The sequence below is a fragment of the Diorhabda sublineata genome, chromosome 4, assembly GCF_026230105.1.
Source record: "Diorhabda sublineata isolate icDioSubl1.1 chromosome 4, icDioSubl1.1, whole genome shotgun sequence".
Lineage (NCBI taxonomy): Eukaryota > Metazoa > Arthropoda > Insecta > Coleoptera > Chrysomelidae > Diorhabda > Diorhabda sublineata.
In genome coordinates this window covers 37,824,312-37,840,821 of record NC_079477.1, presented here as the reverse complement: position 1 = coordinate 37,840,821, position 16,510 = coordinate 37,824,312, and the positions used below count along the sequence as shown (strand labels likewise).

Below are 16,510 nucleotides of genomic sequence, written 5' to 3'. Positions count from 1 at the left end.
TTTAAGGGTCGATACTTCAAAATATATAAATTTCCTATTAAACGATATGTTAAGATATTTATTCTGTAAAATCGAAAAACATTTGAATTGAAAAAAGCAGGAAAAACTATAATATTGTTATTTTTCGATAAGGGGTGGTTTTCATCCCTTAAAAACAATTTGTACACATTGCAACCATATATATCTTGATGTGGGGGGTAGGATGAGCTCAATTCTAAATTTTTCGGAAAATCGGAGCTGCATTAAAGAGAATTCGGAGGCTTGACACCATTTTGAGCTTGAATGCCTGCACTAAGTAGATGGTGGTGAGGGTGGTAATAAAAAGGTAAAAAAAAACATAATAAAGGGCTTTTCTAGAAAATTTAACATGGATCCTATATTCCATTCCGAAGTGTCTCCAGTTAAAACCCAGATTAGTTTGCAAGCATTGCTGGTTCCTATTTTCCTTGGTAGCGTTTTTGAATTGTGCCGACATCTTGACGGAAGCCATCTCCATGCTCTAGACTTACGAAATTAGAATATAGAGGAGATTTGTAGTTACCCTAAAAGTTTTCAACCTTCTTCAACACCATAAACTTAGAGATTGTTTTATCTCCAGAAGACACATCCGCACATTTTACCATGTACCTCGATTTCCTCGAAAAACCTTCAATATTGGTTAAGCAATTATAATAGTCCCTTATGTGATCGGTAAATTCGCTGGTTTCCCAAAAGGTATTGCTGAATATTGCCCTTTAATCCAACCGGTTAAATTTCTGTGGACTACAACTCACCCCCTCCCTCAGAGAAAGCAGCTCAGACCGATGAATCTAGGGATCTGCTTTTCAGTACTTCTTCAGTGAAAAGAAGATTTAGAGAAATTTACTTTTTTGGAAGATGTTGAGTAGGCTGAAGAACATAAAAATTGGACGTATGAAGAGTGGAAGAGAATTTTAATTAATGATGTTTACGTACATGTCGAAGAAAGAACGGATGTTAGATCCATGTCTAGAGCTGACTATAAAATACGACAGAGACTCGATGACGATTTGGGGATGTTTTGGAGAAAGTGCAACTGGAAAATTGAAAGCTATAAAAATGTTACAGGAAAACATAGTACGTTCTGGCATTCCTCGAAGCTGTGCAAAAACTTTTGACCGATAACTCTCACCTTGACTGTCATATTCACCGAAAGTTCTTGTCTATACCGAACATCGAACCGATCTATACATTGTCCTTCTTCTTTTTTCCAAGTTGCTGATTTTCTGGCTAATCTACTGGTTGCTCTGGTCGACAGTCAAACTGGCGATGGTTATCCGAATGGCTGCGCCACTTTGCTGTCTCGTCGAACATTCTCATACTCCTAGCGACCAGAAAGAGCAACAACATTAGACAACGACATACTAACAGCAGAAGTAAAAGTAAATCCACGTGAGACATTCGAGGAACTCATAAAAATTCTGCAGCCGGAGAAAAAATGAAGAAAATTTTGCGTTTTGACTGGATCTAGCAACTGCTCATTGTGCAAAGGACGTGTGGGAGCTTCTGGTTAGATGTATATTCCTAATGTATCTCAACTGGACCAATTGACGAAATTTGGAGCGAAAGATATATTCAATTACACATGAAGAATTAAAAAAGAAAACTCCGGGTAACAGCAGTTCTTTATAATTTAATGCAACGTGTAAAAAAAATTAGTGTATAGTGTAGTAAATGTTCGAATTTAAAAAAAAAACAGTTTGATTTTATTTTTTGTAATCTATAATAATAATAATAATTATATTAATCAACTTCTGATGTCGTACATACCAATTTTGATATCTTAATTTTCACTTTTCACTCAATTTTAAATTGTGGCTTTTTTGTAATATATTTTTTAGCTTCTTTCTGGTCTATTGCATTATCGTAAATTTTAGTTTTTTCGATATTATATGGTTTGAATTTGTTTCTTTTCTATTTTGAAAAAAAAAATTAATACATTTTCAATAAAAAATATTGATTTAACGCAATGTGAAAATTTGCTGAACTACTACTTTTTATAGAGTATAGATTCTTGTTTTAATAAAACGATAACATACGTAAATTTTATCAAGATCTTTTTTTTCTCTAATTAATCTTGATATTTTCATTGAATTTGTATGAAATTAATAATGAAATCGACTTTTGTTTGTAAGTTGAAGATGTCATGATAAAGGTCGACGATTTCTAAACAACTAAAACTGATCAATATCCACGTACGTTACTCAAAAATATATAGTGTGGAAGAACGAATGGACGCAAAAAAAATATAGAGAGTGTGTCCTGTGATAGTGACCAATACCAACGAATTTTTCAGAAATTTCTAGACAGAAACATATACAAAGTCCTAGACGTATTTTCAACTGCTTTAGAAATATTAAAAGTGATCAGATTTGTTCCAAAAATCAACATTAAACAACAAATAAGTGACACTAGTTATTTTTTAATACGAGGGTTGCTACTTAAGTTTTGAAATAGACAAATAAATACAAATATTTATAATTGGATTTGGTTTTCTTGTTTTTCTAAATATTCCTCATTAAGATCAATACAATTTTGTGGAAGATTTTTCTCCATTCCGATTGAGGTACCTCCGAGTACAAAAACGTTGAACTCGCAATCATTGGGTGTTAAACAAGGACTACACAAGGACATGTTTTGACTACACGTTCTTGTTCAAGCTGATTTTTTCGAACAACTTTTATTGGATTTGGATGTTTCAAGTATCTCTGAACAGCTCAAATAGTACTGCACGTTCTAAGTACATTCACCATTTAAAATGTCAAACGTCAAATTTGACATATTCACATCGGTGTTGCCATATCTCAAAACTTGAGTAGCAGCCCTCGTATTGCAAAAAGAAGAAGAAAACGTCTTGGTTGAATGAATTTGACGAAAATAGATTCTGGAAAGTAATTTCACACAATGGAGAGAATTCTCAGACGTTTTATCAAGTTTTAGATTTTTCTCAGAAATTTCTCTAGAAGATTGTATTGATTTCATGAAAAATTGACACTTTCATACAGTTCCGGGAAAATTCTAGTTATTTTTGAAAAATCCTGCGAATTTCTGGGAAATGGAGAAGATTCTCTGGAGTTCTATCAAACTTTAGATATTTCTCAGAAATTTATTTAGAAAATTACATTAATTTCAGGAAAAACTGAGATTTTCTCACAGTTCCTGGAAAATCCACGTAATTTCTGTCGAATCTTTTGATTTTTTTGAAAAATGGAGACATTTCTCAGAAGTTTCATGTCACTTTAGATTTTCCTCAGAAATTTCTCTGGAAAATTACATTAATTTCAGGAAAAATGAAGATTTTCTCACAGTTCCTGGAAAATCCACGTAATTTCTGTCGAATCTTTTGATTTTTTTGGAAAATGGAGACATTTCTCAGAAGTTTCATGTCACTTTAGATTTTCCTCAGAAATTTCTCTGGAAAATTACATTAATTTCAGGAAAAATCAAGATTTTCTCACAGTTCCTGGAAAATCCACGTAATTTCTGTCGAATCTTTTGATTTTTTTGAAAAATGGAGACATTTCTCAGAAGTTTCATGTCACTTTAGATTTTCCTCAGAAATTTCTCTGGAAAATTACATTAATTTCAGGAAAAATGAAGATTTTCTCACAGTTCCTGGAAAATCCACGTAATTTCTGTTGAATCTTTTGATTTTTTTGAAAAATGTAGACATTTCTCTGAAGTTTCATGTCACTTTAGATTTTCCTCAGAAATTTCTCTGGAAAATTACATTAATTTCAGGAAAAATAATGATTTTCTCACAGTTCCTGGAAAATCCACGTAATTTCTGTCGAATCTTTTGATTTTTTTGAAAAATGGAGACATTTCTCAGAAGTTTCATGTCACTTTAGATTTTCCTCAGAAATTTCTCTGGAAAATTACATTAATTTCAGGAAAAATGAAGATTTTCTCACAGTTCCTGGAAAATCCACGTAATTTCTGTCGAATCTTTTGATTTTTTTGGAAAATGGAGACATTTCTCAGAAGTTTCATGTCACTTTAGATTTTCCTCAGAAATTTCTCTGGAAAATTACATTAATTTCAGGAAAAATGAAGATTTTCTCACAGTTCTTGGAAAATCCACGTAATTTCTGTCGAATCTTTTGATTTTTTTGAAAAATGGAGACATTTCTCAGAAGTTTCATGTCACTTTAGATTTTCCTCAGAAATTTCTCTGGAAAATTACATTAATTTCAGGAAAAATGAAGATTTTCTCACAGTTCCTGGAAAATCCACGTAATTTCTGTCGAATCTTTTGATTTTTTTGGAAAATGGAGACATTTCTCAGAAGCTTCATGTTACTTTAGATTTTCCTCAGAATGTTCTCTGGAAAATTACATTAATTTCACGAAAAATCGAGATTTTCTCACAGTTCCTGGAAAATCCACGTAATTTCTGTCGAATCTTTTGATTTTTTTGAAAATGAAAAAAATTCTCAAAAGTTTCATGACACTTTAGATATTCCTTAGAATTTCTCTGAAAGATTTCATTAATTCAGGAAAAATGGAGACTTTCACACAGTTCCCGGAAAATTCAAGTTATTTTTGAAAAATCTTGGGAATTTCTGGGAAATGGAAAATTCTCTTGGAAGTTCTATAAAATTTTAAATTTTTTTCAGAAATTTATTTAGAAAATTGCATTAATTTCACGAAAAATCGAGATTTTCTCACAGTTCCTGGAAAATCCACGGTAATTTCTGTCGAATCTTTAATTTTTTTGGAAAATGGAGACATTTCTCAGAAGTTTCATGTCACTTTATATTTTCCTCAGAAATTTCTCTAGAAAATCGCACCAATTTCACAAAAAACGAAGACATTCTCACAGTTCCTGGAAAAAATAAGTAGTAGTGGATCTAAGATTCTGAAAATAATTTTCACGTGTTTCTTGGTGTGATTTTTGTTAAAATTTTTTCCCCCGAAGTTGTAATATAATCTGTTATTAGTTACCCACGCCACACACAATAGTCAAAGCTTTTGAATAAATTTCAGACATATTTCAGGTATATTGTTTATTTTGAAAATATCATATATAATAAAAAAATACAATTAAATATTCGTAGTATTATTTTACATCTGGACTAGTTTTTGTTTCAAAGCTTACAACTACGCAGACGGTGACAATATTATATATTTTTTAATGCTTCAAATGTATATGAAAATTAATGATTCTAAGATTAGAAACAATTTTCTTCCAATTGCGAAACATGTTTTAGCAAGCATAACAAAGCTTAAGGTTCACATAATAAATGTAATCGATTCTTGACTAATTTACGCGAAAAATTCCAGAACTATTTCTGGAAAATAACCGTGATTTTCTGCAAGGTTCTAGGGATTTCTTGAAAATCGGAAACTTTCAAATATTTCAGGTAATTTCTCGGGTGTCTAAATTTCTAGGTCAAGATCAAGATCAAGAATTGATTATTTCTCAGATGTTTCAGAAATTGCTCACCATTCTCTGGCATTCTGTCAAGTCTCTCAGAAATTTCAGAAATTTAGCAGCAATTCGATTATTTTCTGGAAAATTAGAGTAATTTCTTTGGATTTTCTTCAGAAATTCAAGCAATTTCTCGACATATCTGGAAAATTGCGAAAATTTCTCATAATTTCTCTGGAAAATTGCATAAAAAACTCGAAAAATGAAGGATTCTCAGAATTTCCAAAAAAATCCTAGTAATTTCTGGAAAATTCTGTGATTTTATGGAAAATCGAAAAGTTTCATTGAATTTCAATCAAGTTTTAGATTTTATTCAGTAATTCCGAAAAATTTGTTTATTTTTCCAATTTCTTAGGAAAATTACATCAAATCTACGAAGTTTTGATGGTTCACGGAAAATCTAATAAATTTCTGGAAAAACATTCCGCTTTTGATTTTTCTCGGAATTCCAGCAGGAAGAAACGGAAAGTTCCTTCGATTTTTTATCAGGTTTTACACTTTTCTGAGCAATTTCTCTAGAAAATTTCGGAAATAATTCGCAGAATGAAGTTTTCTCAGAATTCCCAAAAAATCCAAGTAATTTCATAAAATTTCTGCGAATTTACGGAAAATAGAGAAATTTCATTAAATTTCAATCAAGTCTCAGATTTTTTGCAGTAATTCCGAAAAGTTTAAATCTAGAAACGTTGAGAAAAATTTCAAAAAAAAACAAAAACTGAATAACTCTCAAAAAGTTTTCCGGAAAATGGAGTTGTATAAAGAAATTCTTGTGAAATTCCGAAAAAACTAAAAGTTTTTTCGAATTTTAATCAGGTATTACACTTTTCTGAGAAATTTCACTAGAAAATTTCATAAATAACTCGAAAAATAAAAGTTTTCTCAGAATTCCCAAAAAATCCAAGTAATTTCTGGAAAATTTTGCGAATTTATGAAAAATAGAGAAATTTCATTAAATTTCAATCAAGTGTCAGATTTTTTGCAGTAATTCCGAAAAGATTAAATCTAGAAACTTTATGAATAATTTCAAAAAAAAACAAAAACTGAATAACTCTCAAAAAGTTTTCCGGAAAATGGAGTTGTATAAAGAAATTCTTGTGAAATTCCGAAAAAACTAAAAGTTTTTTCGAATTTTAATCAGGTATTACACTTTTCTGAGCAATTTTTCTAGAAAATTGCATAAATAACTCGAAAAATAAAAGTTTTCTCAGAATTCCCAAAAAATCCAAGTAATTTCTGGAAAATTTTGCGAATTTATGAAAAATAGAGAAATTTCATTAAATTTCAATCAAGTGTCAGATTTTTTGCAGTAATTCCGAAAAGATTAAATCTAGAAACTTTATGAATAATTTCAAAAAAAAAACAAAAACTGAATAACTCTCAAAAAGTTTTCCGGAAAATGGAGTTGTATAAAGAAATTCTTGTGAAATTCCGAAAAAACTAAAAGTTTTTTCGAATTTTAATCAGGTATTACACTTTTCTGAGCAATTTTTCTAGAAAATTGCATAAATAACTCGAAAAATAAAAGTTTTCTCAGAATTCCCAAAAAACTCAAGTAATTTCTGGAAAATTTTGCGAATTTATGAAAAATAGAGAAATTTCATTAAATTTCAATCAAGTGTCAGATTTTTTGCAGTAATTCCGAAAAGATTAAATCTAGAAACTTTATGAATAATTTCAAAAAAAAACAAAAACTGAATAACTCTCAAAAAGTTTTCCGGAAAATGGAGTTGTATAAGGAAATTCTTGTGAAATTCCGAAAAAACTAAAAGTTTTTTCGAATTTTAATCAGGTATTACACTTTTCTGAGCAATTTTTCTAGAAAATTGCATAAATAACTCGAAAAATAAAAGTTTTCTCAGAATTCCCAAAAAATCCAAGTAATTTCTGGAAAATTTTGCGAATTTATGAAAAATAGAGAAATTTCATTAAATTTCAATCAAGTGTCAGATTTTTTGCAGTAATTCCGAAAAGATTAAATCTAGAAACTTTATGAATAATTTCAAAAAAAAAACAAAAACTGAATAACTCTCAAAAAGTTTTCCGGAAAATGGAGTTGTATAAAGAAATTCTTGTGAAATTTCGAAAAAACTAAAAGTTTTTTCGAATTTTAATCAGGTATTACACTTTTCTGAGCAATTTTTCTAGAAAATTGCATAAATAACTCGAAAAATAAAAGTTTTCTCAGAATTCCCAAAAAATCCAAGTAATTTCTGGAAAATTTTGCGAATTTATGAAAAATAGAGAAATTTCATTAAATTTTAATATTTTATATTTTTTTCAGTTTATTTTCCCAATTTTCCAAACTTCTTAGGAAAATTACATTAGTTCTACGAATTTTCTGATAGTTCACGGAAAATCTAATCACTTTCTGGGAAAAGATCCTACTTTCTATTTTTCTTGAAATTCCAGCAGGAAAACCTTGTGAATTTGATTATTTCCCAAGTCTGGAAACGAAAATTAAAAAAAATCGAAAACTAAATAAAGGAAATTTCTTTAGAAAATTGCATAAATAATTAAAAAATTGAAGGCCCCGCGTGAACTACGCATGATATTTTCGAAATACCTCAACAACGCAAAGTCTTGCGAATTTTATGATGTAGGTAAGTACACACCCGCGTGTCGCATTAAGTTCGTGGAAAGCTTCTTCTCATCTATTGAAAGTCATTATCACCCCCACGCTAAGGTTTACCAATATATAAAAACACTCAATTCGAAATTTCACTATCTGCTAGGTTGGAAAGAATTGATAACGCTATTATAGCTCGGCCTAGTAGCGTCATCCAACGGAAAATCATATTCCGGTATACGGAACGCTTGTCGCACTTCTTGCCATTGTTCGTTGTTGAAAGACTTCATAAAATTCAACAGTTTTATACCGGGAATCTCTTGCAATTCCTCTTCCCCGACGTTATAATCCGATTCCAAGATCGGTGGTTGATAGAATTTCGACGGTACTGACCAATCGGTCGATTTCTTATCTTTATTATCGAAACCTGTCAATTTGTCAGGTTGGGGGGCCAGTAAACCGGCTTCCCTAGGATCTGGACTAGTAGGTTCTACATAAGCGGGATAATTTGGTGTCGTAGCTCTAAAATCCGAATGGAAATTAACTATAGTTTCTTCTGGAGCTATTAAACCAACATCAAAAGGATTAGGACTCGTAGTTTCCACAGAAATTGGGTATCGAGGAGTCGTAGCTTTAAAACTCGATTTGAATACGACTTTATTCAAATTCTTGGGTGGTATTAATCCGACGTCGTTTGGATCAGGACTCGTGGGATCTACGTAAGGAGGATATTGAGGAGTTGTCGCTTTGAACTTAGACTCAAAGTTAACATAAGTATTTTGATCATTTGGCGGTAGTAATCCCGCTTCTTTAGGATCTGGACTGGTAGGATCAACATACGGAGGATACTGGGGTGTTGTAGCTCTAAAATTTGATTGAAAATTGATGCTAGCAATGTCTCCGTTCTCTTTAGGCGGCAATACTCCCACCTCTATTGGATTAACGCTGGTCTGTTCAACGAACGTAGGGTAATTCGGAGTTGTAGCTTTGAAATCAGAATCAAAGTTAACAATTACTTTATCATTGTTGTTTTCTTGTGATACCGCGTCTTTGTGTGGTGGTAATAAACCCGCTTCGTCTGGTGGGACACTTGTCGACTCGACAGAAGGAGGATATTGAGGAGTAGTAGCTTTAAAACTAGATTCGAAGTTGAGACCAGATTCTTTTGGAGGAAGGATTCCTATTTGGTATGGATCTTGGCTGGTTGAATCTAATCTAAGAGGATAAACTGGAGTAGTGGCTCTAAATCTTGATCTGTAATTAATTTTCGATCGGTTATCTTCATCTTCTTCTGATGCTGGTTTCAACGTAGCACCGATGTTATCTTGATTGGAAACGTCTGGTGGTAATAGATCTAATGGTAAATCTTGTACTATGTTAGGTTGTACTGATCCCGTATTATCGTGTGGTTGTATTGAAGCTTCAGCTAATTGAGGATAAACTGAAGGTCTTGCTTTGAAGTTCGATTTGGTATTTTTCACCAAATTGTTCCCTAAAACAAAACAAAAAATTATCATTTAATTAGCAGTTAGGAAAAGAGCGGAGACGACGAGGGAGAAAATTAATTTGGAAGCGAGGATGACGAATTGGGAGCGCAAAATACTGCGATCCAAAATAATAGAGAATAGAGAACACACGAGAATGCCAGATTTTAGAGCAACAATAAAAAATGATGGACATAGAACAAGGAGGAACAATAAAAAAAGGAAAAGATGTGTACGTGGAGGTTATCGAAGACATAGGAGAGACAGAGGATATCAGGACTGGAAAATGGAAGAAAAAAATTGTTAGTAAGTAAAGGAGCTTCCATTTTTTGCTCTAATTAGCATATGCTTCAGCTATAAATGAAGAAATTGATGCTTTTGGATTTGAAACAGGTGTTCAATCATTCTACTACTCACCGTTGAAATTTGGAGAAGAAAAATCTATAGCTTTGCCTCTATTTTTGGAAATGCGGCTTTGTGTTTGTGTGTTCTGACGATTATATTGATAATAATTCGCCTCTGGCTCGGGAGTTGATGGTCGTCTTCCTATTTCGGTAGACCAGTAACTGGGAGGAAAATAAGTTGGTTCATCGGTAAAATTTTCATCTTCACTTTCAACACCTACGAAGTCTCTTGGTGACAGATTTTTATCACCAGTCCTGAAATTAAAGTATATAATCTGAAAAGGGAAGCTTGTAAAAGTAAAAGCATAAACTCCAAGGACCTTTTAGTTTACGAAAAAGTCGTGCTACAAATTTTTCTCAGGAAAAAATAAATTCAAGATTCTTTGGTCAAAACTAAGAACAGTTTTAGATGTTTTTGAAGCTCATAGTCTAGGGAGTTTACCTTCAGACTCTGAAGACGATAACTTGGTTATCAAAACGCGCGTCAGACATTTTAATCGTAATTGTTGGTGAAGTGACTGATGGTAAACTTTACCTTCAGTCTCTGAAGACTATAACTTGGTTATAGAATAAAAACAAATATTTATAACTGGATATAACTTTATTGTTCTCAATATATTTTCCATTAATATCAATACACTTTTTCATGCTTTTGAATCATCTTTAACATGCTTAAATCAGCTTCATCTTCACGAGATGTTTACAACTCTCCTTTGGACTAAGAGCAAGTTGGACAGAGGATTCGAACCTCCGATTTCCGTGTTGGAACTTAAGCTCAACAATAACCAACTATACCGTTATGGTTTGATACAAGTTTCGACGAGATGTAGATATATAAGCTCGAATAGCAACCCTCGTAGCAAAGATTTCAAATATCCACTTTACTGGCCCATGTTTTTACGACAATAAATTACTTAATTATCGAGAGTGATAATGAAAAATTATAAAATAAACTAGTTAAACTTAAATGTGCGTTTAGATTTGCATAATTGTCTACTTTCGCTTACTAAAAACTTTATCATTAATAGTACAATCAACTATTCGTTATTTTACAATAGATTATGTAAGTTTTTCTTTTCTTATACAAATACTGTAGGTGGAATGAACCCGACGTTTCGTGAAGTAGGTAGTCGGTCATAAATCTTATTGAAAGATACAGGATGGTTAAATAAAAACGCAAAATGCTGTAATTATATTGTACAGTATTTTGACGAAAGTTTCCGAAGCTGGTTGGTATGAAATAATTCAAACAAGGTATGGAAAATTCTTGATAAATATGAGACTGCATCTTGCCGAAAATATTGCAGAGGATAGACAAGCATTTGGAGGATAATGGAGGAGATGAAATAAACGATATTAATACTTTAGAGGCTGACACTAGAGAAGGACGATATAACCAGCCAGGTATGGTGGAGAAACAATCTAAAAGAAATAAAAAAGTTTCAAAGAAAAATATAATTAAATTTGAACGTTCAAACATCAAGCTGTAGCCTATTGTACATCTAATTTAGTTCTGGACTAGAGGATGGTCCTAGAAGTACCTAGCCTGACCTAGAGGACCTAGATTCCACTCTAAGTGAGACTTTTCCTTCATTAACAACAGTGAAATATTCGGTAGTACAGTTTAAACGAGACTGTACAACCTGCAAAGACCAGCATCGTAGAGGTCGACCAAATGAGGTGACGACTCCAGAAATGTTGAAGAAAATCCCCAAAGTGGTACTGGGTGAGCTAGCAGACACAATAAGCATTCCAAAAAGTGTGGTACATCGCATATTAATTGAAAATTTGGACATTATACAGCTGGATGTTCACAAAGATGTTTCCATCGACTGTTTTAAAACAACAATGAAAATTTAAGCGTAACGACATAAAATAATGTTTCATCCACAAGTCTAACTCTGAGATTCAAGCGATCCGTCTTCTTTGCGTCTTTTAAATAACTCTCGAGTTCTTTTCGTCTAATTATTATATTATTACTGACCCCTCTCAAAAATGTTGTTGGCTGACACATAAAACGACTTGGGTACTTAGTTAAAGTTAAAAGAATAGAGATGGGAGAAAACAAAAAACGGTAACTAAGTGAAAAAAAGCGAAACTAGGAGTTTAAAAGATTTTTGATGCATCCAATCGACCATCCAATGGAGAGAAGCCCCAAATTTTGAGGTAGATAGTATTTTCAGATTTACAAAATGATTTTTAAGGTCTAGCCCACCCAAAACACGTGATTTGACCACACCAACTGCTTCTTCATGTATAGAAAAACGTTGATTTCGAAATTTATGTTCTGTACGGTGGATGAACTATCAATTCGATATTTTGGTGTGTGAAAACTCACATAGTCCTGGTGCAGAATGATTCGTCTTCTATGATTGGTCTCCCTGATTTTTTTAAACACTTCCGGCAAACAAATGCTGGTGCACGGATATAATTAACAAGCTTAAAATACTCATAATGATTTGGAAGCTACAAAGCAGATTCTGGTGCATTTTTTTTTTGTTCTTTCGGGCACATTAGAATCACCTTCCAGGAAGCTGGTGAATTGAAGGAAGTTCCGATGATTTTCATCTTAAAAATCATTTATTTTCAAGTACTAACCTGTAAACAATATTTAATTCCGTGAAATTAGATGGTGCATCCAATAAATCGGGTCTGGGAGTTCTAGAAAATGTATTTGATCCAACATTATCCAGGAAAGGTTTGTTTCTTTGACCGATGAGTAGGTTAGCGCTGTAATCTTGGGTAGCTCTGCTGCAGTTTACCATATACCAATGGTCGCATATCAACATGCGTTGTTGGAAAAGTGTGGCGTTCGGACATGTGTAACTGAACTTCCTACCTAGACCGTCACACATATGATAAACCTGAAAATTTAAACATTTCCTAATAGAGTTATGATGGAGAAATTCATACTTCGTATACAATTACAAGATGTACTTCATCGATCTCGCCCAAGCGTTTGATAAGGTACGATTGAAGGTCGTCACAACTCTATTGAAGAGAAGAAACCTACGGATAATGACGACCGGTATCAGACTAGGAGACAGCCTCAGCATCATAATAGATGAGATTATAGAGGAAATAGAGCAAGCTGGAAGAGGATTCCGGATGGGAAATGAAGAAATGCAAAAAGTATGTCATGCTGAAGACGCAGTGATCATTTCAGAAGACTAAGATAACTTACAAAGGCTACTGTAAGAGAAATGATGAAGTAAGGGAGATGTGTGACATCCAGGATGTAGTGAGATGGACGAGAAATCGACGAAGAGAATGGAGAGACCACGTGGACAGATTGGGAGATTACAGGTTGGCAAAAATTGTAATACACCCCGACCATCAGGACGACCACCTACAAGATGGTGTGAAAGCTGGTTTTCATCATCCCAAGTGCAGCTAGGCTACCATTGGTCCAAACTTAGGGCTTAGTCCTAGCGTTTGACATACTTGAGATGTTGATGTCCATGAATCCATTCATCTTTTTGGAGGTCTTTCTGTCCTTGGTTTACCGTCTCGGTCTATATTAAGAGCTGGTTAGGGAAAATTGAGTCGCTATTGCAGATCTTCGTTGATTTTCCCCATTAATGAGTCCAATAGATAACACCCATCTCCATTGAGGTTAAGAACAAGCACTAGCATTGCTGGAAATGGTCAGCGCGATCTCAAGAAAGTAGAAAGTCTCCTGGCATCAACGTGATGATGAAGTTTTTACAATTTATATAATTTTTTTCTTTTAAAATGATAATTATTTACCTGACATCCTGTGGTCACATCTGCGTAATAGCCAGAAGGTCTGCCATCGCAAGAAAACGAAGTTTTGGGGATCTGAAAGCAATGAAATATTTTGCGTGAAAAAAAAACTGAAAGAAAATAATTCTAGTTTAAGTACAAACAGAATTACTGTTGGCTTGGACACCAATAAGGACACTGGCCCAGATGGAATACCCCCAATCGTATTGATAAGATTCTACCACCCATCAATTTTGGTTTTTAAGTAACACATCGGCTCAGGATTGGGTCCTATCTGAACATAAAATATCACCACCACCGCAAATTCGCTTCTTGGGTATTGATGTTGAGAGCAATACGTCATGACATAGTCACGTGACCTAATTCGCTAAGGTAGCTTCACAAGAACTGGGAGCCCTATTTAAGATAGCTTCTAATCCACTAAAAGGTCCAGATTCGTTAATCTTTGGAGAATTATTCACACATTTGGAGTTTGCCTTTCAAGGTTGAGGATACTGGACTCAATACAGAAGCGAGCAATTCGACTTGAAGACGATCCAGAGTTGACCAGAAGCTTGGAGTACTTAGAGCATAGAAAAAAGTTTTCCGACCGGTACTACCACGGCAGATACTCTTTCAAACATATTCCCACCAAAAGCAGTTTCTGCAAAATCTACTCGACAAGTTGGCGTGTCTCATGAACACCAAGTTCGCCTACGAACGCCTAGAACGTTCTTTCTTTGGAGAAGTGCAATCAGCACGTTTTTCTCGAATATTACAACCTACAGAATATCCACAGGCATCTCCACGCAGCAGGCACTACTGGAGATCAATAGGATTCATTCTCTTGAACTTTATCTTCGCATGAAAAAATATTTGATCAATATCAGTCCTCTGTAGCACCTCCTCCATTTATTTATTTATTTATTTATTGTAGTTTTTCTTTTAGTTTTTATATAATTTGTAAGTTGACCAACTGAATTTTTCTACATTTCAATTTTTTCCTTATTAGAAATGTTTAAGTTTGAGTATTTTCAATAAATAATCACAATTTATGATAATTTTCGTCGGAATGTTTCTTTATGGCGAACGATCTAAAAATCTACATATCTTCTAAACCATAAATTTTATCGAGTTAAACATAAAGTACATTTTTGTTGAAAAGTCGATTGAAAAGTTTATTTTTGGATTGTACAGGTTGTCCCTGGAAAAGTTACGGATTGTTAGCCATTGGTCACGAGCTGCACCTAGTTTTCAGATAGTGGGATTATTTACATAAATAATAATAATATAACAAATTCTATAAATAAAAAAGATTTATTCTGTGTTTGTCTACGAATTTTTCCACGAATCTGTTGAATACATTTGATATTATTTCAAATATCGAAAATATACGTATTTTATTAGTGGGATGTGTAAATTAACATGTGTAGGAAGTCATATAAGTGAGTAGGTATATCAAACCATTGGATAACTGTTCATACAACACCCAGACACACCATAAAAATTCACTCATGATCATCATTTACATATTTAATTAGTGTTTTATGCTGCCCACATTAAATATAATACAAAAATTGGATTAAATATAAGAAAAATTGGTATAAATTCGAATTTCAAATATAACTTTTATTATTAGAAATAAAACTCGATTGATTTGGAGTAAATTCATTACTCATACTTTGTCGAAAAAGAAATTGTCATTTGTGATTTCCATTCGACAGATTCGTGACTCAAACGGAATATACAGTGTGTTTCAATCTTACAACAAACTTATTTTATTTATTTTAAGATATATCAAAATAAGTTATAGGGGAAAAATAATGGGTGACTTTAAGTTGCATATTTTGAAATTATCTCGAAGTATACAGAGTGCTACATAACTTTGTCACAAACAAAATATATTTTTTTTTAAAAAAAAGGCTTTTTCGTTTCTGTTTTAATATGAAATCCCAGGAACTAAATTCACCAACTCTATAACAGTCTAAAGCGCCTTTTTTGCAAGACTAAACAGTAGAGCTCACTGCCGAGAGAATATTCAAATTATTGACTATTCATTTTTCATGTTTTTACTAAAAGTAAATAACGAGTTTTTAGAGAGAGTAAATGTGGTTTTGAAATATGGAAAAAACACAAATCGACAGTAAAAAACTGTTTTGAAAAGACCTAATCTAAAAATGAATGGACGTTTATGGGTAATTTTCTGTAGTGGGTTGGTGCCCCTGAATAACAGTTTCGTTTTGACAGTTGACAGGACTTGACGATGTTTTAGTCGGACATGTTTGAGGTTATTTCAATTTTAAGATATTATTTACAATAAATTATATCGAGTTTTTACTAAAAGTAAATGTGGTTTTGAAATATGGAAAAAACACAAATCGACAGTGAAAAACTGTCTTGAAAAGACCTAATCTAAAAATGAATGGACGTTTATGGGTAATTTTTTGTAGTGGGTTGGTGCCACTGAATGACAATTTCATTTTGACAATTGACAGGACTTGACGATGTTTTAGTCGGACATGTTTGAGGTTATTTCAATTTTAAGATATTATTTACAATAAATTATAACATTGTTGAGTTCATAAATTATAGTCGTGGCATAAAAAAAAACTATTAGCGATAATAGTGCAAACCCCAAGCCGTAAATTTTCTCATACAGGGTGTTTCGTACTTGCCTAATTCAAATCAATCGTAAGTTGTTCAATTTAAACAGAAGTTTAATTTAAATGGAAGTTCCCATCTCTACGGATATTTATTAGCATCTCGAGGTGTAATTATCAAATAACCTGTCCATTGTATGTATTTTTAAATAATTAATCATTATTTTTCTGTCGCAAAATGAGTGACTGGTATCAGGATTAGGTATTTCCATTGATGTA

General features: G+C 32.8%; 1 protein-coding gene across 1 annotated transcript in view; it reads right to left on the bottom strand.

The window, feature by feature from the left end:
* Nucleotides 1–5,011: 5,011 nt before the first annotated feature.
* LOC130442663 (uncharacterized) overlaps nucleotides 5,012–16,510 on the bottom strand; it is a 45,937-nt gene continuing 34,438 nt past the window's right edge. The window contains exons 2-5 of the mRNA XM_056776977.1: nucleotides 13,656–13,727; nucleotides 12,504–12,769; nucleotides 9,919–10,160; nucleotides 5,012–9,509 (exon numbers count right to left, since the gene is read on the bottom strand). Of these exons, the coding sequence (XP_056632955.1) occupies nucleotides 8,173–9,509; nucleotides 9,919–10,160; nucleotides 12,504–12,769; nucleotides 13,656–13,727 (1,917 nt within the window). The 3' untranslated portion in view covers nucleotides 5,012–8,172. The remainder of the gene's footprint in view (nucleotides 9,510–9,918; nucleotides 10,161–12,503; nucleotides 12,770–13,655; nucleotides 13,728–16,510) is intronic.